The sequence below is a fragment of the Callithrix jacchus genome, chromosome 5 (assembly GCF_049354715.1).
Source record: "Callithrix jacchus isolate 240 chromosome 5, calJac240_pri, whole genome shotgun sequence".
Classification (NCBI taxonomy): Eukaryota; Metazoa; Chordata; class Mammalia; order Primates; family Cebidae; genus Callithrix; species Callithrix jacchus.
Window position 1 is genome coordinate 66,166,881 of NC_133506.1, and position 22,628 is coordinate 66,189,508.

Below are 22,628 nucleotides of genomic sequence, written 5' to 3' on the forward strand. Positions count from 1 at the left end.
ATGGGCCAGGCAGGCATCCTGTTCCATGTTAACCCCACGAACAAGGAAGGAAGTAAATATGCACAGTTTTCCTCCTTTCTGTGGCCGGGGCCTTTCTGGAGGTAAGCCCTGTGATACTATAACATGCCTGTGTCAGGTGAATGGTAACTGTGGACAGCACCCCAGACCCTAGAAATCTCCTAGGATAGTGACAGTTCTGGTCCCATCCTCAGATTTCATTTCTCCCCCAGCTGCAGAACTGAATCACTTAAGCTGATTGGGAAAGATGTTTCCTTAGCCATCGTTCTTCATGAATAGAAGAACACAGTTTAGTTGCTTGGGGATCCTACCAAAACACCCTAGCTAGATTCTGTTCCCAAGACATAGTGGACCCTGTCATCTACCCAGCCACCCACTTTACTGATCCCTTTTCGTCAAGAGACCCCATCTGAATATGGTCTTGAGATGGACAGTTAGAGGAGAGAGCAGTCTGGACTGAGCAGGTCTGGGCCTCCAGCAGGCCTAATGATGCTAAGCCACTGAAGCTGGGTCTGAGCTTATGGTCTAGACTTGGGATGGGTTGGCTCATTATTACTGCGAAGAGCATGGACTTTGGAGTCAGATTCACTTGGGCTTGAAGCCCTGCTCTGCCATTAACTAGGTATGTGACCTTGAGCAAGGGGTTTAATTCTAAACCTCAGTTTGTTCATGTATAAGATAGGGATGATAATAGCACCCATCTTATCTCACAGGCTGTTGTGAGGATTAGCTGAGTTAGTACATGAAAAATGCTTAGCCTAGTACCTGGCTGAGAATAAGCACTCAGTAAGTGATAGCTGTTGTCTTCATTGTCGTTATTGTAATCCAGTTAGAAACAGGAATCTTCTACTAAATTATTCCCCGTGTACCCATGCTAACCCTGTCTCTCAGAGGAAGCTATCTTGGGCAGCTGCATGTTCTCTGTTGACCAAGGCCAAAAGTAAGAAAGCAAGGAATGGAGCCTGGGACCACCCAGAGAGTGATGGCTGCGGAGAGCTAAGGCTGCACGTAGGGAGGTGCCATCCCTGGGGAGTGCTCCACCAGCCTGGCAGGAGGCTCCCTAAGCTAGCCAGCCACCTCCTACCCTGCCCAGGTCCTGGAGGGCAGCTGAGCAAGGTCATGTCATGTGAATTCCTGTAATGGGGCCCAGAAGCCCCCCCACTAGCAGCCTGTGTCTTAAAAAGAAACCAGGGCAAGGTCTGCTGAGCTGCAACATCTGTCCCTGATGCTGTCTGGGGCAAGGGAACTTCCACGCCTAATTCCCAGCTGTTGGCCAGAGTTGACTCCTATCAGATCATTAGCATGAATTAGATTTAAATTGGGTGGTTTAACTTTCTTTGTTGTTTCCCTCTTGAATCATTGGTGACTTCAGAATGGAAATAGGTATTAAGTTTGACTCTGTGAGTGTGCACAGGGGAGAACAAAGAGTGTGAGTACAGGCATGCAGGTATTATGTGTGTGATTTCAAGTGACTTATGGTGTGACTCAATGAGGGAAGAGCCCCAGAGTATAACAGAGAGCGGCTCCAGGGAAGAGTGGCAGCTTCTGTCCGCCTCCCTAGGCCTGAGTAGAGGGAGGCACACACCAGGGGCCCCTTTGCAAGGGGTGGTCCCAGTTTGCATGGGTGAGGGGCCACAGGGGCGGTGTTGGGTTCAATGGGTGCTGCGAGCTCAGCTCTCTGTCTCTTTCTCCTGGTCGGCTCCACCACTCAAAGGAGGAGAATGTCGTGATTGAAGACTTTGAGGAAGATTCAGAGGCTGAAGGCAGCGGGGGCGAGGATGACATCAGGGAACTTCGGGCCAAGAAGCTGGCCCTGGCCAGGAAGATAGCTGAGCAGCAGCGTCGTCAAGAAAAGATCCAGGTGAGGTTGGCCTGGGGAGCATGGGTTCCCGGGATGGGGGTTGCTTATGGAGCAGGAGAGGATGTGGGCAGCGAGCAGAGCTGAGCAGGACACCAAGGAAGAGGGGCCTGCAGTGTCCTCTCCAGCTCTGCCCCTGTGTTTCATTGCACCCCTAAATACTGGCAGCATGTTTGGTGCCTTGAGTCTCCCTCATCCTGGCTTCCAAGGCAGGGGTAGGGTCTTCTCAGAGAATCTGTACATGCATACCACACTTACACGATCCTTCATACAATTTGAGGGGTTTCAGAGTTTCCCTGAGCCTTATCCAGATATTCCTGGAGAGGCCGTGGATTCTCAGTTCAGAACACCTTTTCTCAGGGAGAGGATGTCACGGCCACAGTCTGCTTATCTGGATACCCCTCTGGACAGGAGACTCTCTACACCCTCGCAGAGAGAAACTACTTAATCTCCATACAGGACCTTTCACCACCATCAGCCTTCATGGGCCCATGCCTTCACTCCCAGAAGTGTTTCTTCATGGGATCCTGGTCTGTTCCTTGTGCTGTGAGCCCACCCCCTCTAGGGCTTAGAGCAGACAGGAAAGGTGCGGCGGTCATGCTCCCCCTTTAAAGCTGACCGTGTGCATAGGGAAGCATCAAGCCCCCTGCTCAGCCTCTGTAGGGATGCATGTGATCAGGCAGACCGGATGACAGTCTAGGCCCTGTTGCCTAACTAGGTTTGTAATACAGGGCAAATTATTCAGCTTCTCAGAACTTATTTCCTCATCTGTAAAATGATGGTGCTAATAGCACCTGCCTCTTAGAGTCACTGTGGGGCTGGCATGAGACTGCACGCAAAGCACTTAGCATAGTCCATGGCACTTAGTATGTGCTCTATAAACAGCCTCCTTTATCTGGTATTTGTCTAATCACGCTGGCCAGGGAGGAAGAATGAATACCAGTCTAGATCTTTTTTTTTTTTTTTGAGACACAGTCTCGCTCTGTTGCCCAGGCTGGAGTATAGTCGCGTGATTTCAGCTCACTGCAACCTCCGCCTCCCGGGTTCAAGCGATTCTCTTGCCTCAACCTCCAGAGTAGCTAGGACTAAAGGCACGTGCCACCATGCCCGGCTAATTTTGTATTTTTAGTAGAGACAGGATTTTGCCATGTTGGCCAGGCTGGTCTCAAACTCCTGACCTCAGGTGATCTGCCCACCTCGGCCTCCCAAAGTGCTGGGATTACAGGCGTGAGCCGCCACACTGGCCGAGATCCATCATTCTGTAGACAGATCCATGTCCCTGCCGCCATTGGAATCTGTGTGTAATACTGACCAGCATCATCCACTGCTGTGTGGCTGCCTCCCTGGCCCTGCTGTGGGTCTACATGTAAATGTGTGTGGCCCTCAGAACAGCTTATCCTCATGCTGCTTTTCTTGCTCTGTGGCTCTTCTCTTCCTCGCCATCAGTTTTCCCAGAAGTCCTGTTTCTACCTTCACTTCTTGACTCTCAACCCAAGAGTTATAGAAACTGTTGTGTCAAAAATCACCAGTGTGGCCAGACTCGGTGGTTCACGCCTATAATCCCAACACTGGGAGGCCGAGGTGGGTGGGTCATTTGAGGTCAGGAGTTTGAGACCAGCCTGACCAACATGGTGAAAGGCCATTTCTACTAAAAATACAAAAGTTAGCGGACGTGGTGGCAGGCGCCTATAATCCCAGCTACTCGGGAGGCTGAGGCAGGAGAATCTCTTGAACCCAGGAGGCAGAGGTTGCAGTGAGCCGAGATCATGCCACTGTACTCCAGCCTGGACAACAGAGCAAGACTCTTTAAAAAAAAAAAAAAAAATCAACAACCTATCTTTATTAAACCTCAGTGTATGTTATAGTTGACTTCTCTGTGTCTTTGTGCCCTGAAGCCACTTTCCTTCAGCTTCACTTTAGCATCAGTGAATGACCCCTGGTCTTCCCAATGTTCACCAGCCCACCCTCCTGGGCTTCCTCACCACCCTTCTTTTTTTGGTCTCCTCCTTCCTTTGTTTTTCTTCTAGTCTCAGCACACTGAGTTAGTGCTCAACAAGTGTGTATTCAGTGACTGGGCGCGGTGGCTCACACCTGTCATCCCAGCACTTTGGGAGGCCGAGGCAGGTGGATCACTTGAGTTCAGGAGTTTGAGACCAGCCTGGCCAGCATGGTGAAACCCTGCCTCTACTAAAAATATAAAAATTAGCCGGGCATGGTGGTGAGTGCCTTTAGTTCCAGCTACTCAGGAGGCTGAGGCAGGAGAATCACTTGAACCCTGGAGACAGAGGTTGCAGGGAGCCAAGATCGCGCCATTGCACTCCAGCCTGAGTGAGACTCTGTCTCAACAACAAAAAAACAAATTTATTCAGTGACAATAATGGTAGCATCTAGAGCATCATCTTAAATACCACCCTGGCTTTTAACTCCTAGTGTCTAATTTCATATTAAATCTTGTTTATTCGCACATTTATTCCCTCCTCTTCTCTCTGTTTCCATTGCCACTACTACTATTCCAGGTCAATTAGTTGCTTAGACTGTAGCAGTCATGGCCCCTGTGTTGCACAGCCCCCAAAGGTGCCATTTATTCTCTAGGTGGTCCCTTCTGGAGTTGTGTAGTCTACCATCTGCCCACCAGTCTCCTGTCTCACTGCACTGCCTCCATCATTCTCTTCCTGAAAGAGCTACTGCTCTGCTCAGAAATCCTCAGTGCCTTTGCTGGGCCAGTAAGATGAAGTCCAATTCCCTTTGATTGGTGTTTCCGTTTCCAGCGTCTTCTCCCGCTGCCCCACCCCTCGTGATCCCTTATTAGTTATATGACATTGGGCAAATTATTTACCTTTTCTGAGCCAGTTCCCTCATCTATAAAATGAAAGTAATGGCAGACACGGTGGCATATGTTTAGGGTTCCAGCTACTCAGGAAGCTGAGGTTGGGTGACAGCTTGAGCCCAGGAGTACAAGGCCGTGGTGTACTCGTGGTGTTTTTTTTGTTTGTTTTTTTGTTTTTTTTGAGACAGGGTCTTGTTCTGTCTCCAGGCGCCAGGCTGGAGTGCAGTGGCGCGATCTCCACTCACTGCAACCTCCACCTCCCAGGTTCGAGCAATTCTCCTGCCTCAGCCTCCCAAGCAGCTGGGACTACAGACACGTGCCACCACACCCAGCTAATTTTTTATATTTTAGTAGACACGGGGTTTCATTATGTTGGCCAGGATGGTCTTGATCTCTTGACCTCGTGATCCGCTTGCCTCAGCCTCCCAAAGTGCTGGGATTACAGGCGTGAGCCACCGCGCCCGGCCCCTCGTGGTGTTTTTTTTTGAGACTGAGTTTCACTCTTGTTACCCAGGCTGGAGTGCAATGGTGCGATCTCGGCTCACTGCAACCTCCACCTCCTAGATTCAGGCAATTCTCCTGCCTCAGCCTCCAGAGTAGCTGGGATTACAGGCATGCACCACTATGCCAGCCTGTGAACAGCCACCGCATTATAGCAAAGCCATCTCTAAAGCAGCTTTTTAGTGAAGGTGGCACAAGCACTGACATTGGAGCTGCCATGAGGCCTCAGAATGAGTCACCGCGCATGTCCAATGCCTTCTAGACACTGAGGCACTCCTGCCTGGGCAGGGCACCGACCATCCTTTCTACTCCCTAGACGCGCTCTGCCCTTTTCTACTCTTGAGTTTTTGTTCATGTTGTCCCTCAAGGCAGAGTGCCCTTTTTCTGCTCCATACTTCTTGTTACTTGTTGAAATTCTATTCCTCCTACAATCCCCAGATGAAATGCCACTTCCCCAGGGAAGCCTCCCCTGATTTCCCCCAGGAGGGCTTCATCTCCCTCTGCTTAGTGTTCCTGTAACACTGATAGACTTGGTTTGTGGAATTGCTGTCATGTCTCATGTTACAGTCATTTCTGGACTTGTTTCCACATTGTTCTGTGAACTCCTTGGAATCGGGAGCCATGTCTACAGTTCAGTTCAGTAAGTGGCATTGAGTATTTACTGTGCTAATGGCTGGGGGACACATAACTAAACAAAGAAGTCACAATGATAAAGTGTGGCAGAGTCCTTGACAAGCGATTTGAAGTATGAGTGAGTGTCCATACAAATCAGAGTATAGGGTGCCGAGGGTGCATGTGCTGCCAGGAGCCATCCCTTCTGGAGCTCCATGTCAGCTTTGCCTCTCTAGCGACAGGCAGCTCCTTAAGAATTGGAGGTCTCAGGGCCAGGCATGGTGGCTCACGCCTGTAATCCTAGCACTTTGGGAGGCCGAGGTGGGTGGATCACCTGAGGTCAGGCGTTCAAGACCAGCTTGGCCATCATGGTGAAACCCCATCTTATTAAAAAAGAAAAAAAAAAAAAAGAATTGGAGGACTTCTAGAACACTTGACTTCCAGTTACCCTGTCCAGGCCGCCTGTTCTCCTGATCAGCTCCTTCTGAGGAGGCTGCTATGGCCCCTTTAAGAACAGGCCCCACGTGCACCAGGCTGGCGGCCCTGCCTCCTGTCATCCTCCTTCCTCCAGCCTCACAGCCACAAGAGGATTTCTCAGCAGAGGAAAAATTCCCCCTTCCCTTCCCCCGCTCTTTAATGCCCGGGGCCCTTCACTTCCATAATTCTTCATTTTCCAGCCTTGAACGTAAGCCAGACACATCTGTCTGGCCATATGCGTGAACCCTGGAGTCTGTGCCGAGGTGGCTGTAAAACAGGGCCGGTGAAGGCCCTTCTGGGAGAGCACACACATGTGTGCCCTCAGGCCATTGGCTTCCTGCCCAGAACTACGGGGGCTTCAGTGCTCCCAACCCATGTTAACCTTTTCTTATTTTTCCTCTTTTTGTTTAATTTAAGGGGGGAAAATCCAAGGAAAGGGTATAAATTGTCCTGGGAGTGGGGGAGAGGCTCCTAGCTGGAGAGGCCATTATTGTTGGCAGGTACCTGGGTCACACTAATACAATAAGGAAGAAAGGAGCATCGAGTGAATTAAGATCGGAGAGATGGGCTGTAAATTACACTGCTCTGAACTCCATCAGTCTCCAGGGTGTTAACCGAGAGGTGTAAGGCAAGTCCCCGGTTCCCAGCACCTTTCACAGATGTAGCAAAACAGGAACCACACATGTTTGGGGAAGGGGATATGAAGATGGGGTTGAAAAAAATCCTCCTGGCCCCCAGGATAGCTATAAAGTCCAAGTGAGATCTGGGGCTGTAGCCACACCCCCACTTCCCTGCTCTTACCTAGACCCCTGGGCCTAAGCTCTTCTGCAAGGATGGGGGAGGTGAGGCCTGGCCTCCCTCTGCAGCCTGTCCCTCCCCGCTTCCGGCGTTGCACAGAGGCTGGTGAGTGAGGCCGGCTGGAGGTCAGAAAAGGGGTGTGGGGAGCTCTCCGAGCCTGTGCAGCTGGAGCCGCAGCGCCCAGGCAGGCCCCTGGATGCTGGGGGGCGCCAAGTCCGCCCACCCAGGGCTGTGAGGCCACACTCTCCGGCTCAGCCCACACTTTGCCTTGTTGCCTGAGACGGCTCCTCCTGTTGGTTCTGCCCACCTGGCTGCTTTTCTCCTGACTCCTCATTCCCATTGCCATTCTTTGGAGTTATTCAGAGACCAGAGCCGGGTACATGGTTTGGGACCAACAGAAGTTTTCGTTCCTAACCAAACCACCAGAGCAAAGCAGTCACTGAAAATCCTCCTCCAGGCATGAGGTGTGGCCTCTTGGCACCTCGTACTGGCCCTGGCCCTGTGAATCCCCCGCTTCCTCACTGCCTCTCTGAGGCTTTGCTGTGATTTGTGCTGCTGTCGGGCGGGGTCAGGTTTCCTGAGCAGTTGCAAACATCCCACCTGAAACATAACAGGCTCTTCCTCTGGCCACATCTATTGTTTCCATCCGCATTATGGCCACAGTCTTGCTCTGTAGCCAGCAATGACATGTGTTCTGAAAATAGCTTCTCTCCCCTGTCCCTTTCCCACCCACCCGCCCTCCTGAAGATGCAGTCACTCCTTTGTGGTGGCCCCAGGAGTTCCACTCTAAATTTAGCTGCCATCCATTCATGCTGCCACCCAGCTAGGGGGGGCTGTTGTGAAACAATGGGGTATGCACAGAGCTCCCCACACCTGTATGGAAGCTGGCGGAAGGCAGACACTCAGCCCTGGCTCCTAGCTGTCGGAGACAGGGTGGGAGCCAGCACACTACCAGGCCGGGGGCACGTTCACGTCAAGGCAGGAAAGCACATCAGCCCGCAGAGTGGGCATCCGCCCTTCCCACCCAGGCCAACTCCAGCCTCCCCAAAACTGGGGGCATGTCCTCCCACAGAATGGTCAGGCCCCTGTCTGAAATGCCCTCCGGCTGCTGCTCAGAGCAAGCTGAGACACGTCATGCTTAGCCCCTCCACTCCCTCTCCATCGGGAAAGGGCCTGGCTACTTCTCTGGCTCTTTGAGAACAGATTATCAGTTAAAATTCAGTCAGATTATCTTTAGGCACCCTTCAGCTCTGAGACCCAGTGATTGGGTCCACTGTCCCTGAAGCCCCTTGATGTGACAGACTGTCTTCGAGGTACAACAATGGAAAGAAAAGTAAGCCATTCTCCTTTGAGCACTTTACAGTCTAGTTTGAAAATAAAATCAGTCCTCAGAAAACAGGAAATAGCAAACAAATTACCATAGTTACCCTTTTTTCAAAGAAAGCAAGAATATTAAGCTCTGTGGTACATTTGGGCATCCAGAAAAGGGGTTCTGAGCAGCAGTTTTTTCATGAGCAGTGTCCCCCAGATGAAGATGCTGACCTTCTGCCCCAGGGGATATGGCTGGCACCTCTTCCCACCTTCTCCAGCACATTCAGTACCTGCTCCCTTTGGTTTCTGCTGGCCCGAGAAGAGGTGGGCACTGCCAGCCAGTGCTTACCAGCTGTTCCTATTTTATTTCCAGTTTTTCATTTTTCACTTACATCCACATAGTTAAGATACATATATACAGTCTTTTAACAGAAATCAGTAGTAGGCATGGTGGCAGGCACCCTGTAGTCCCAGCTACTTGGGAAGCTGAGGCAGAAGAGGATCACTTGAACCTGCTAGTTTGAGGCTTCAGTGACCTGTGATCACACCACTGCACTCCAGCCTGGTGACAGAGTTAGACTCTGTCTCTTTCTCTTTTTTTTTTTTGCGATAGAGTTTCACTCTTGTCACCCAGGCTGGAATGCACTGGCGTGATCTCAGCTCACTGCAACCTCTGCCTCCTGGATTCAAGTGATTCTCCTGTCTCAGCCTCCGCAGTAACTGGGATTACAAGCATGTGCCACCATGCCCAGCTGATTTTTGTATTTTTAGTAGAAACTGGGTTTCGCTATATTGGCCAGGCTGGTCTCAAACTCCTGACCTCAAGTGATCTGCTCACCTTTGCCTCCCAAAGTGATAGGATTACAGGCAAGTGCCACCATGCCCAGCTAATTTTTGTATTTTTAGTAGAGATGGGGTTTCATCATATTGGATGAGACTCTCTCTCTCTCTTTTTTTTTTTTTTTTTTTTGAGATGGAGTCTCGCTCTGTTGCCCAGGCTAGAGTGCTCACGGCAACCTCCGCTACCCGATTCAAGCAGTTCTCCTGCCTCAGCCTCCCAAGTAGCTGGAATTACAGACATAAGCCACCACATCCAGCTAGTTTTTGTATTTTTAGTGGAGATGGAGTTTCACCGTGTTGGTCAGGCTGGTCTTGAACTCCTGACCTCGGGTGATCACCCACTGCAGCTTCTGAAAGTGTTGGGATTACAGGCATGAGCCACCATGCCCAGCCTGAGACTCTGTCTCTTTAAAAAAAAAAAAAAAAAAAAAAATCGGCCTGGGCACAGTGATTCACACCTGTAATCCTGGCACTTTGAGGGCCCAAGGCAGGTGAATCCTTGAGGTCAGGAGTTCAAGACCAGTGTGGCCAACATGGTGAAAACCCCATCTCTACTAAAAATACAAAAGTTAGCCAGGCGTGGTGTTGCGTGCCTGTAATCCCAACTATCAGGAGGCTGAGGCAGGAGAATCGCTTGACCCAGGAGGCAGAGATTGCAGTGAGACGAGATCACACCACTGCACTCCAGCCTGGCATCAGAGCAAGACTTCATCTCAAAAACAAAACATTCAGTAGTCCTCTGCTCCACCGCTCCCCATTCCCAGTTCTGTTTCCTGGTGGTTTCCCCAGATATTTATGCTCCGGATATGTAGAAAATAAAAAATAGAGTTGAGAAGGAGGAAAGGAGACTGACACTGCTTGACTTACTAACGTGTGTCAGGGACTCCACATATAATGTGAATGTGGAAATTTCCTGTGCTACAAAGCTTCTAATTTCTGTTGAAGACTCTGGCTCAGGGATGAATGATTCCCTGTAGAGGGAAGGAAGCAGCCACACTTGATGTGGGACCCCCTAAGCAGAAGGAAGACCTAAGAAGGCCTTCTCCTGGTCCTGCTCTGCTTCTCTGGGTTCTCCAAGTGCTGCAGCTCCTGTGTCAGCTAACTGAATTGCTTTTATTTGTAATGCTCAGGGTCTCAGCTTGCAGCAGTAAGCACCATAAAATCATGTCCACCTTAGAGAAGGAACTTAACCTACAAAAGAGTTTTTCCTAGCGACCCAAGCCTGCTGGCTTACTCCTTAGGTATCACTGTGTGTGAGCTCTTTCCCAGCTCTCTGCCAGCTTGCTCCAGCAAACTCCCATACCTCAGAGAAAGCTGATTATTTATCACCTTCCAGAAACTTTCTAAGTTATTTTTCTCTTCTACATTTTATGTCAACTAAGTCTTCATTGCCACCAGTCTAATTCAGAGGGTCCGTACTTTCCTTGGGTTCCAAGTACACTATCCAGGGATCATTGTGGCCTAACGTTAGCTGCAGTTAGAAGGTTCCTGTGGAACTCTCCTTCCGGGTCAGCACTCTTGACTCCATGCCAGGGCCAGTCTGTCTGAACCGCAGCATTCCAACTGTACCCCCTCACCCCCACCAGAGGCTTCTGCAGCTTTTTACTCATACAAACAAAAATAAACCTCACTACCGGCCTCTGAACTCCACAGCGGCATGCTTCCCCTGCTCCCCAAGTGTCCCATGGCTGCGAATGGGGACTTGGCACTCTCCCCACCGACATCACTTTTTCACTCCCTGCGCATCCTGTGTCCTCCTCTTACCGTGCGACCCAGAGATCGGAATGGGACGTGACGGCCGGCACAGGCGCCGTGCACAGCTGCCAGGAATCTGACGGGTGAAATCTGGAAAAGTTGGAAGGGCAGATGCTAAGCACACACACAGCGGAAGTGCAGACACCCGCAGAAGAGTGCCTGTGGACTCCGCAGGCCTCCTCGGCATGGGTTCTTTTTAAGGGGACTGAGCCAGTCTTGTGATCCAGGTGTGACCCCCCCCCTCAGAAGCCCACTGGTACCCCAGGAGAAGAGCGAGCAGCTTTATCTCATCTCCTGAGCCTCCCTGAGGGTACTCGGGGAACAGGAAGCTGTTGTTTGGTGACTCACTGGGCAGAGCCAGGTTAAGGGAAGTTGTCTGCGGGCGTCCCTGGGACCGGATAATGGCAGCACAGCTCCGACCACCCTCAAGTGGCTCAGCCCCACCCCTCTCAGAAAGGCTGTGGCCTATTCACCTTTCCAGCCAGAAGCCAGAGCTAAGAACCTGGGGAAGTTAGAGGGTCTCTGGGCCTTGCTCCTTGGTTTTTCTTCTGTCCCACCGTCAGAACACACAGGTGGGCTGTTTGCTCCCAGGCTCCCTCGGCCACCTGGCTCAAAGGCCCTCCTGCCTAACTGCCAGCAGTAGAGGTAGGATGGTACGAGGGCTCAGGAGCTGATTGTTCACATAGGGTAAAAAAATGGCAGCCAGTTCTACTTCCTTGGTAGTCAGACCAGGGCTGGACGGTCATTTCTCAAGGCAGGAGAACTGATGGGAGTGGACTGCAGTGGGGCAGCGGCAGAGGTGCGGTGCAGAGCTGGACCTTGAGTCTGTCACTCCAGGTGCCAGTGCTCCCGATTCTTCCTGAGCCATAAGTGTTCTGTCCCTGCTCACCCAGAAAGACAGAGATTTGAGAGCCACGGTACCAGGAAAAGCGTGCCTGGCAGAGAAGAGCTAGACCGAGAACACATGGCCTGGGAGAGTGAGGGAACAAGAATGCTGATGCTCCCTCCGCAGGAGGAGAAAGGCGGACAGTGGTTTAGGAACCTGATGTTGGAATGCGTGTCACCCTCTAGGTGGCAGCCCCGTGCAGAGGGTCAGTGACCCCAAGTCCCATGGGAAGGTAGCCAGCGGTAGTGGCACCTTTCCCTTATGAAGTGAGATCAGTAGGAAGACTTCAGCAGCCCGAGCTCCTTAGCTGCATTTCTCAGGCCTGCCAGTGTCCTGTAGCCTGTGCCTTCACCAGCTGTGGTGGCAGTGGCAGCAACAACTTACTCATAGGGAGAGGTCCCTGGCAGGTCACAGAGAAGCCACCCCCATCATTTGAAGGCATGCCCTTTCAGTTTTACTGTCACTGTCAGTGAAACCTGAGCAGCCTCCTTGCTGACTGTTGGTGGCCAGGGCCCAGCACTGTGGGCCCCATCTCAGTTGGCACGCACATCCACTTCCCCTGCATCTGTGTCTCCACCAGTTGCTCTGTGGCGGAAGGCCATGAGAGGGTGTGACGGGCTGGGACTGCTCTCCTGGCCCTGACAGGTTTTCGTGGGTTCCCTCTACCTCCCGCTCGGGGAGCATGCTGTCTGGGCAGATGCCAACAGACCAGTTTGCTTCTTGGCCAAGGTCCCCAGAAGAGGAAGCAGTGCAGTGGTAGCCATGTTCTGTAGTGACAGACACACCCAGAGCCTGTCTCGAAGGGCCACTGCCACACGTGAGGCTGTTGGAGAAGAAAATCAGGCTTTCGCAAACGTGCATCTCCGGAGCTTCCCTGAGAACTGTGAAAGGCCACAGGGAGGCAGGCGCTGGGCCCATGCTTGGTGGGAAGTATAGAGGAGGCTCTTCTACTTGTGTTCTTTCATCCGCTTTTCGTTTTGGCATAGCAGTTTGCGCTGGTGAGCAGATGACTGGGCTGTGATGTGCTTGGTACCCTGAGGCCATTGCTGAAGAGGCTAAGCAAAAAGAAGTGACAAAGTCAGTCTAAAGAAAAATAGCAAGTAAATAATAGTGTAGCTTATACAGATTTGTGGCAGAGGAGCAGAAGGAGAACAGAAAAGACTAGTGTTGAGGAACCTGCGCCAGTCAAGGCAAGGTGGCGGCAATTGTGATCAGCCTCGGTGCTGCTCTCTGCAGACACATGAGTTGGTCTGAACTCATCATATCATCATCATATCACGTGGACTTCCGCCGCTGCCGCAGGAGAATTTCGTATTATTACTTGTTAGTATTGCTTTTTTGTATAGCCTTTGAGTTTAACTTCATTTTTTGTTGTTGCTGTTTTTTGTTTTTTGAGGCAGAGTCTCGCTCTGTCACCCAGGCTGGAGTGCAGTGTTGCGATCTTGACTCACTGCAACCTCCGCCTCCAGAGTTCAGGCAGTTCTCCCATGTCAGCCTCCCAAGTAGCTGGGACCACAGGCGTGTGCCACCACACCCAGCTAATTGTTTTTGTAGAGGCGGGGTTTCAGCCTGTTGCCCAGGCTATATTTTGTTCTGTTTTAGCTCTGCAGTGAAGTGAATCAAAATAACACATTCTGTTTGCATGTTCATGTCTAGATTGAAGAGTACTCCCTTTATATGCTTCCTAGATAATGTATGTGAAACTACTTTCATATCTAAGGAACCTAATTCTCCGTTGTTGAATTTACTTTGAGAGACCTCCTTTCTCAGCCCAAGGCTAGGTTTTACCCATGCCCTTCCCTGAGCCGCTTGATCTCTATTGGTTTTGCAGTACTGTGCCCAGCCCTTGGGCCTCTCCCTCAGGCCTGGCAGGGGCTGGTTGTGACTCTGGAGGGAAGAGGTTCCTAGGGCAGGGTGCTAACATACCAAGCGCTAGGACCCTGGTCACCCACCTGCTCTCCGGCCTGTGCTCTGGCTTATCCCCAGCTCTGTATCCCTGCAGGCTGTCCTGGAGGACCACAGTCAGATGAGGCAGATGGAGCTCGAAATCAGACCTTTGTTCCTGGTACCAGACACCAACGGCTTCATTGACCACCTGGCCAGTCTGGCACAGCTGCTGGAGAGCAGGAAGTACATCCTGGTGGTGCCCCTCATCGGTGAGTCAGGTGGGAAGGGCAGAGCAGCTTTGCACATGCACAGCAGCCTGGGCACACACACCCCACGGCCCGGAGGGCCAGGCGGCCAGAACGCTGCTGTGCATGTGCAACATAGGATTTGCAAGAAAGTAGGGAATGCGTGGGGCAGAGCAAATTGTTTAATAATCAAAGCAGTTCAAATGATCATGGCTGATCCATGGCTTAAACTGCTCGAGCAAATGGACTCCTGTGTCCCAGCAACCAGAAGCTGCATGCGCCCAGCCCGTTTTTATCCTTATAAAGCTTGTAGTAAAACAGCAAAGCTGGTTCCCGTTATTGGTAAACACTCAGCCCTGGCAGATAACGGCAGTGCTGCTGGGTGGTCTGGCAGGGAGGCTGGGAGGATTTTGAAGTGGTTAGATGCCTTTGGTCTGATTGTCTTGTAGCTTTTCATGATCATTCTGTTGGTTCAAGGTAGCATTCTTCTGGCCAGTGTCACCCTGAGGCTAGGCCAACAGGAGCCCTCTGGAGCAAGCCCTGGCTCCTGCCTGTGGATTCAGGTACCACTTAGGCCCTTACCACTGTCTGGGCCTGGGTGCTGGTGCAGGGTCAGTATCTCAGGACCCAGCTAGCTTGTCTGTCCACCCTCCAGCCAAAGAGGCCCAGCCGGGCTGTCTCCACGGGCTGTCTTGGTACCCTTAGTTCTTGGAGCTCTGTGGTGGGTCAGCCTCAGGGTGGGCTCCGGGCTCATGTCTGATATAGCTTGACTAGCTGGTGGCCTCTGTGGAGGGAAAGGGTCCAGGAGATGATGGAGAGGCCCCGGCACTTGCACGTCCCCTCTCAGCTATTACTTGAAGCAAGTTTGAGAGCCTTGTCCTCTGGAAAAGCCACCAGACTGGCAGTCTGCCTGCCAAGCCACCTTTGACATCCATGCCAAGATGTTCCATTGGGCCTTCCCTCCCAGTCCCAAGTGTCTTAGTGCCAGATGGGGGTGGAAACAAAGGGCAGGAAACATCCGCCCCTGCAGAGGCTGCAGAACCCTGGGGGGTTGTGGGAAACACGTTAGCACCACCTGAGAATGTTGGCACTGAAGCAGCCCTCCTCCCTGCCTCCACCCTCCCCGTCTTCCTTCCCCTCCCCATGTGGCCTGACCAGAACCTCTTAAATCCAGGCCCTGAGACCTGAGGAAAGGCTCTCTGTTCTTCAGCGGTGGAGCAGTTTGTCACCAAGGCAGAGCAGCAGAACTATCCCGTGTCCCAGGCTTTCCCTTTTCCCTCCCTGGCTCCTGGGGCGGGTGCCTTTCAGGATCATGTGTCTCTCTGCTTTCCCACCCAGGAGGTTTTCAGGGGAAAGAGTTTTGCTGGATGGTCAGGAAATGGTACAACTGAAAGAGGCTGTGGACATCTCAGGAGCCCCCTGAAAGCTGGAAGGAGCCTCAGATGCCATCCCAGGCTAGCAGGGTTTTGAGTCACCAGGACTGATTGTACCCCTACTGCCTGCTCAGTCTCCTTGTTCTTGAGAGATCCAGTGGAAGGCAGAGCTGTGGCCCTGGCCCTGAGGAGCCTAGGGTTTAGTTAAGAAATCCAGATTTGGTGTGGAGGGAGCAAACCCAGCAGATACATGCAGAACAAAGAGACGACACCCAAGGGTGCTGAGAGCTGACAGCTGTGCTGTGGCCACACAAGCTGGCCTCTCTCACCGGCCTCAGCCTGGCAGGTCCCTGGACGCTCTCAGGGGCTGTAAGAGGAGGACTTCTGTTGACTGAGGCTTTCCTCGCTGCACTCATGCCTGATGCCCAGAGCAGCAAAGTGTTAAGCCGACCGCTTTCCCTTGTTTCTTGTGCTCTTTAACCTGCTCTGTGATCCTCAGGCCTGACCCCAGCATTGAGAAGCCCCGCCCAGTGTAGAAGCACAAACAAGCTTCCTCTTTGAAGCCTGTTTAGTTTGGAAGCAGGAAAGCAGATTTTGGGATAGAATACCAGTTTTTCCTGTTTGATGTTCTGTTTGCTGTGCCATATACCCATCTACCACTGCTTCCCAACCTCAGCCACGCGTTGTGTGAGCACTGCAGCTGCAGGGTGCCAAAAGCATGGGCATTGTGTATGTGTGTGTGTATGTGTATTCCCACGTGGGCCCTTTCCAGAAAGTGTCTCTGAATACCCAGACAGTGAGTGCCAGGCTCACCATGGAACAGCGTGCTCACACCAGCTCCCTGAGCCATGAATCACTGTGCTAAGGAGAGGCCTCAGACCCCAAACTCTCCCAGAGCCCCCAAGGAGTGCATATTTCCCACTTGACCTCAGGCTTTTGGCTGGAATTTTGGAAAGAATCTTCACCAGAAAATGAAGCCGTGTCCCAGACACATAGGCAGGCAGACAGGCACACACACATACACACACACACAGACACACACACGTGCAGTATCAGGGAAGGTAGATGTGCCAGGGTTGTGGTTTAGAGGAATACTACCAGGGCCTTGCAGATGAGGCTATGACTGTCCCTTCCTCCATGTTGGCCTCCCTGCACTCTTCTGGTGGGATAGGGGCAGAACTGTACTGCCCTCGACTGCTATGGGTGGGGGCCCAGGTCGTTGAGGAAGAATGCCTCCCTTTCCCTTTAGCTACTGCATCCCCTGGCCTCTCCTGAGGGCCCTTCCACATCGGTCCCATAACCAAGGAATGCAATAGAGGGACAGCAGGTCCAGGAAATTCCTTTAAGTTCCTCCCAAGAGGAGGGCAGGGCCCAGGAGGAGACAGAAAGGGGATAGCACTGTGAAAGTTCAAGACCCTTCTTGCCCCCACAAGCTCTCCTCCTGCCGTAGTTTCATTGGAAGACTCCTGTGGGGGAAGGATGGATTCTGGGGTCTGGGAAGGTACTGGCTACGAAAGTGAATGGACAAATGATGGCTGAGGCCGATACCTTGTGGGGCTCTGTCTCATCAGTGATCAATGAGCTGGACGGCCTGGCCAAGGGGCAGGAGACAGACCACCGGGCTGGGGGCTACGCCCGTGTGGTACAAGAAAAGGCCCGCAAGTCCATTGAGTTCCTTGAGCAGCGATTCGAGAGTCGGGACTCCTGCCTACGAGCCCTGACCAGCCGTGGCAATGAACTTGAATCCATCGCCTTCCGCAGTGAGGACATCACTGGCCAGCTGGTGAGCCCCCTCTTCGGGAAGGGAAAGCCCACAGCCAGCTTTCACAGCAAGGTCTCCAGGAAGGAAGGGCTGAAGGAGGTCCATCAGCCTCGGCAGCTGAGGGCCAGCCAGCATGGAGCCCAGGCGCAGGGACTTCCTTATCCCCAGATCACTCCGCACAGCCAGACCAGGCCAGGCAGGGCCAGAACAGGCACGGTGGGGTGGGGAGAGCGGAGGCTTCTGGGAGGTGGCCCTTCCCAGGGCCCCAGAGACAGAGCATCCCTCCTCCTCCTCCTCATGGCGCCCCCTTCTGCCCAGTGGTGCTTCTCACACCTGTCTTCTTCCAGGGTAACAACGATGATCTCATCCTCTCCTGCTGCCTCCACTACTGCAAAGACAAGGCTAAGGACTTCATGCCCACCAGAAAAGGTACAGCTTTGCCCTGCCTTGGGATCATCCATCCCCTCTGACCTCCCTTGGCCTACCCATCCTCACCCCCTGAGAAGGGTTCCTCTGCTGACTCTGGCTTGGGAAGTCTAAGGAATCAGTGCTCAGGGCTGATGCACACCTGAGGCCAGACCTCCCTGTCGTAGCCCCAGGGAATGCCAGGTGCACCCTGGGTCAACTAGGGATGAGCCTAACCCAGAGAGCCCAGCTCTAGGGAGTGAGGCTTTTCACTCAGAGTGCATCTCTTTCCTTTCTTGGGTGTCCTCAGTGAGTTCCCTCTGACAGCAAGAATGTCTTTATGATTCAGTGTAGCTGGTTCTGGCCGTGGTCTCCTGAACCCAGCACTCTGCAGCTCTCAGGATAGCCCCCAGGGATCTGCTCACCTTCCCACTTCTCAGTTCAGCCCTGAATGTGTGCCAGATTTCAGGCCTGCACAGAGGCACTTCCCAGTCAATAGTGGGCTTTGTTTCCTGGTCTCTTTGGTCACAAGGTACAGCACTTTGAAGGCTAAAGGTGGAGGTAGGTGAGAGCTTGAGGACTGAGCCCTGAACCCAGTTTTCAAGACCTTTTTGGGGAAACAATCTCATCTTTGGGCCAAAGGCCCACTCTGGGGTTATCTCCCCAATTGCTTGACCACCTCTCCCTCATCCCCAAGCTGTCCTTCACACATCCCTCACAGGTCAGTGACACTTGGGAGTTTTCTGCTCCTGGCTCCCAGGATTCTGACATTTTTTCTTTTGGAAGGATTTCCTAGGACCTGCCAGCTCAGTGTCATCTGCAGAGCTTATGGTTCTCAGTGTTTAGTTTCTGTCTACCTCTGAGTGGTCTGTCGTTTGCTCTCTGTCTCTGCTGCTCTCTCCTCTCTGCTCCTGTTTCTAGCCTGTGCTTTCAGGCTGCTCCAGGAGTTGACTCTCTCCTGCCTCTTCTCCCTACACTAATGCAGCCCCTCACCCCTGCATGAGTCTCTTTACTAGGGGCTGGTTATAAGCCTGTACCTGCTGTTCCTCAGGAGGGGTCCTGCCCCAGGGTTTACGTGTCATGTACCTTAGGACCAGATAGGAGCATGAAGGTGATAAAAAGGAGCCATGGCTGAGCCAAGCAGAGGAGCTTATGTTCTGCCCCCGGGAGCTTCCTGGAAGGGTACCTCCTGAGTGAGGGCAGGCAAGACTGCAGAGGCCTTGTTGGGAAGTATGGTTCCATGCTGCGGGGCCCCACCCTGGACTCAGAACTGGCTTTCTCAGCACAGACACATTTTGGCTTTGGCCCTGCTAGTCCTCCCACCCCCGACTTCACCCCAAATAGCCCACAGGGACCCATTGCCATCCTGGGGACCACCCCATCAGAATTACATCAGCAGTGGCTGGTGTAATCAAACCTTATTTGTCAGTGTGAATTCTTAGCAGATTAACTTGTCAGATTCACAGAGAAACCGTCACTAAATGTTTATGTGTAAACGATGTTGAATTTTAAAATCATGTGGATTATGGCGGATGGGGCCTGACAAGATGACAGCCTCTGGTTTCTAACAAAGTGAAGTTACCAGTGTCAAAACAGAGGATGTTTATTGTTAAAAATGTCTCAAAGTATCCACAGAAACCCCTGCAGACCCCTGCCAGCAACGTCGGGCCTTGGTTGGCCAACCTAAGGCCTGGGACGCTCCTGGTCTGAGGCCCAGGGCAGGAATGGCGGGGCTGTGACAGACACAGCCAGCCAGCTGGGAGCCCCCCTGAGGCCTGCATAGTACCTCCCAGGCCCACTCTCACCTGCAGAGGGCCCTGCCCAGCCAGCTGAATAGGTTTTGAGCATCCCCTTCCCCAGGGCCACCTTCCTCTCCCCTCTGCCCACCACAGCCCCTTGCCACCCTTCACATTCCCTTCCTCCTGTCCCTTTCTCTTACCACCAGCCCCACAAACCTCTCCCTCCTAAATCTTCCAAACGCGTCCCCAGGCTGAAAGCCAGTGCTCAGCCTCCCTGCCTGGAGCTGGCAAGCCTGAAACTGCTCAGGTCAGACATGGATGTTTGCAGTCCCCATCCCCGCCAGCCCACGCAGTCAGTGAGCACCACAGGGCACTTCCTGTGCCCTGCTGTCTGCTGGACCTCCGTCAGGAGGGGCCCAGCCTGGGACTGAGGAGCAGACTCGCCACCCAGGCAGGCATGCCAAGGGTAGGAATGTCACTTGTGCAAGTGCTTGTCCCTGGCTTCAATTCTCTCCAATGTGTTAAAGATTAGGGAGTTAGGGAAAGAGAGGTAGTGGGGAGATTGTGCTTAAAAAAAAAAAAAAGAAAGAAAGTCATCTAAAAAGAATGAAAGCTATCTGTGCCACTATAGAAAAGATATTTTAAGTATATAAACTCTGAGTAAGTGTGGCTAATATGATCACGATGATGTAGGAAAAAAGGCTTATACGTACAAGTGTATGTACTTGTAAATGTGCATAAAGAAACCTGGAAGGATACACAGATCTTCCTCTTGGGTACGAGACAGAGAGCTGGGGTAGTCATCCTAACTCTGCTCTTCCCTTTTCCTCTCCTGTACTGTTAGAGACTTTTGCCTGCACACATGGATTACTTTTACTTAGCAGGGACAGTCAGTTGGCCAAAGCCTTGGTAGCACAATTCTGCCAAGACCCTTACCCCCTCCTCTCCTCAGGGCTCCCTTGAGTTAACCCCTCTCCCCACATCTGGAAAACCCTAGATACATTTTCTGTTCCATCTTTAGTTTTCTACCTCTGGATGCCTAAACCATCAACCTGCTGGCTTTCAGAGGGAGAGAACTTGTTAAAAAAAAAAAGTGGGGGTTTTGCCAAAAAAAATTAAAAGTGGGGGTTGAGGAGAGCTGTGTTGTGATCCAGGGCCAGCCGTGTGGTGAGGAGTAGAAAGCAAGGGGCTGCTTCTGCTCCCTCAGTTCAGGGTGCTGGGAGACAGGTCTCGAGGCTGGCGGGTTTGGGCTGCCCTCAGGAACTAGTCAGAAGAGTCCTGCATGGGAGGCAGGAGTCAATGCAGAAGCGTGGTGCAGCCCTCTCTACATCAGTTGCAAGGGGGCCCCCAAGGCTGAGAGAGCCCGGGTAGAAGAAAGGACTTGTGGAAGGGCCAAGAAAGGCTGGCGTGGCACCCCCACCCCCAGACCACATTCTCCAGGGTGAGGAGAGCAGCCCGTGCCCCTGCCTCCTGTCCTCAGTGACAGCCTTCCACTCTCGTGCCTACAGAGGAGCCCATCCGGCTGCTGCGGGAGGTGGTGCTGTTGACGGATGACCGGAACCTGCGTGTGAAGGCACTCACAAGGAATGTACCTGTACGGGACATCCCAGCCTTCCTCACATGGGCCCAGGTGGGCTGAGGGAGCCACACTGGGACCCACCCCCTTGGAACCATTCCTGAAGGGCCACCAGGCGCCCAGTGTAGCACAGAAGATGCCCACGTGCCTGAGCACCAATCCACCCAGACAATAAACCATCCTCTTCCAACCCACGCCGTGGCCATGCTGTGGGGGAACTACTACTCACAGAGCCCCTCCCAAGGATTGGGCGGAAGCTGCTGGGACCCTCCTGGGCTGCAAAGATTTAGCAGGGAAGTGGCTGGCTGCAGTAGCAGCAGCAGCTGGGCAAGCGAGATAGGCCGCCCATGCCTTCAGACTTTCTCCCTCCCCCGTTTCATCCCAAGGCTGCAGGGGCCTTCTGGCCTGGAACACAGCCACTTTCTCCAGTGGAAACAGGGCAAGGGTTTTCGAGTTTCCATCAGCTGCAGTGGAATCACAGGTCCCTTTCCTCTTCAGAATCTCTGTCCTGAATGTTCAAGAGGCTTTGGTTATGTCAGGAAGCAAGTACCCAAGGTGTGTCTCTCCACCTCCCTGTGCCTGGACTCGCCCATGGACCCCAGTGGCTTCTGGACACCGTCTCCCTAACAGCAGCCCTGGGTCCCCACCTCTTCTACCATCCACCCCAGGCACAACACACACCCATCCTGCTGCTTTTCTTCCTGCCCTTATCCATCTGGGTCCCTCAAACTTTGCCACTGGTTTCCCCTTGGACAGTCATGGGTCTAGAGAAAAGGGATATCTGGTCCCAGGCCCATGCTCCCTGGGTGGCCTCCACCTGCACCCTCTCCTCACTGGCCTTCCTTCACTCTAGCTTCCTCTTCAGGAAATGTCCTCAGACTTCTTGGCTCCCCTCACCCCACCCTACAGAATTGCCCCTCACACTCCTCCCCTTCTAGCTGAACCTTCTGGCCTCCCTGATCCCTTTTATTTCTTCTCCTCAGTTCCTCCCATAGGGGTTCTCACTGAACTGCCCTCTACTCCCTGTGGCAGGAACCTAGTACAGCTTTCCCACCCAGGGCCTTCCACCCTCGGCTCCTGTGCTGGGAGAACCTTCCCAGGTGTGGGCAGCCCACCCTGAGACCTTCCAGTGCCTGCCGTAACATCACCACCCAGAGTTGCCACCTGGTTTCTAGCTTTGCCCTCACTTCCCAGAACAGACGCAGGGGCCCTTTCCTTGCCCCTTTAGCTGGTCCCTCAGTGGGGAGGCTTTTTTTTTTTTTTTTTTTTTACCAGGAATGAGTTCCTCCAACCCAGGGCCAGTGACAAGGACTTAGGGAAAACAGTGCGTTAGGTGGAGCCGGGGCAAATCTTAATGGGACCAGTGGGGGATGCCCCAGAGCCCAAGGCCTGACTGCACAGCTTTGCCCCCCTGAGGCCCAGGACTATGCCAAAACAGAGGCACTGTGCTGGCAACCCAAGGCCAATAGTTTGGGGGTGTGAGTCCCCTAGAATCTCAGATGGCGGGGCTCTTTGGAGTGCAGGGTCCCTGGCTTCTCCTTTAAGATCCTCTCCCCAGCCCATAGGCGGAGGACTGGGGGTTGGGAGGGAGACCCATCTCTCCTTGCTGTCCCGTTTGCAGCACTGGTTTTGTTTCCTTAATAAATTTTTAGTTATGAAACATACCTGACCTCTTGCTGATCTGTTTCGGGGACGGGAGGGGAGGGTGGCCCTTTCTGGCCCCTCCCAGCAGGTGCGACCACCTAGGTCCTTGTGCAA

General features: G+C 52.7%; 1 protein-coding gene across 6 annotated transcripts in view; it reads left to right on the forward strand.

Moving 5' to 3' along the window:
• SMG6 (SMG6 nonsense mediated mRNA decay factor) overlaps positions 1-22,532 on the forward strand; it is a 236,877-nt gene extending 214,345 nt beyond the window's left edge. For all 6 annotated transcript variants that reach the window (XM_002747809.7, XM_054255590.2, XM_035299378.3 and 3 more), the window contains 5 exons: positions 1,733-1,879; positions 13,886-14,039; positions 16,960-17,171; positions 17,498-17,579; positions 20,803-22,532. In XM_002747809.7, coding sequence (XP_002747855.4) covers positions 1,733-1,879; positions 13,886-14,039; positions 16,960-17,171; positions 17,498-17,579; positions 20,803-20,933 — 726 coding nt within the window. In that variant the 3' untranslated portion in view covers positions 20,934-22,532. The remainder of the gene's footprint in view (positions 1-1,732; positions 1,880-13,885; positions 14,040-16,959; positions 17,172-17,497; positions 17,580-20,802) is intronic.
• The last annotated feature ends 96 nt before the right edge of the window (positions 22,533-22,628 follow it).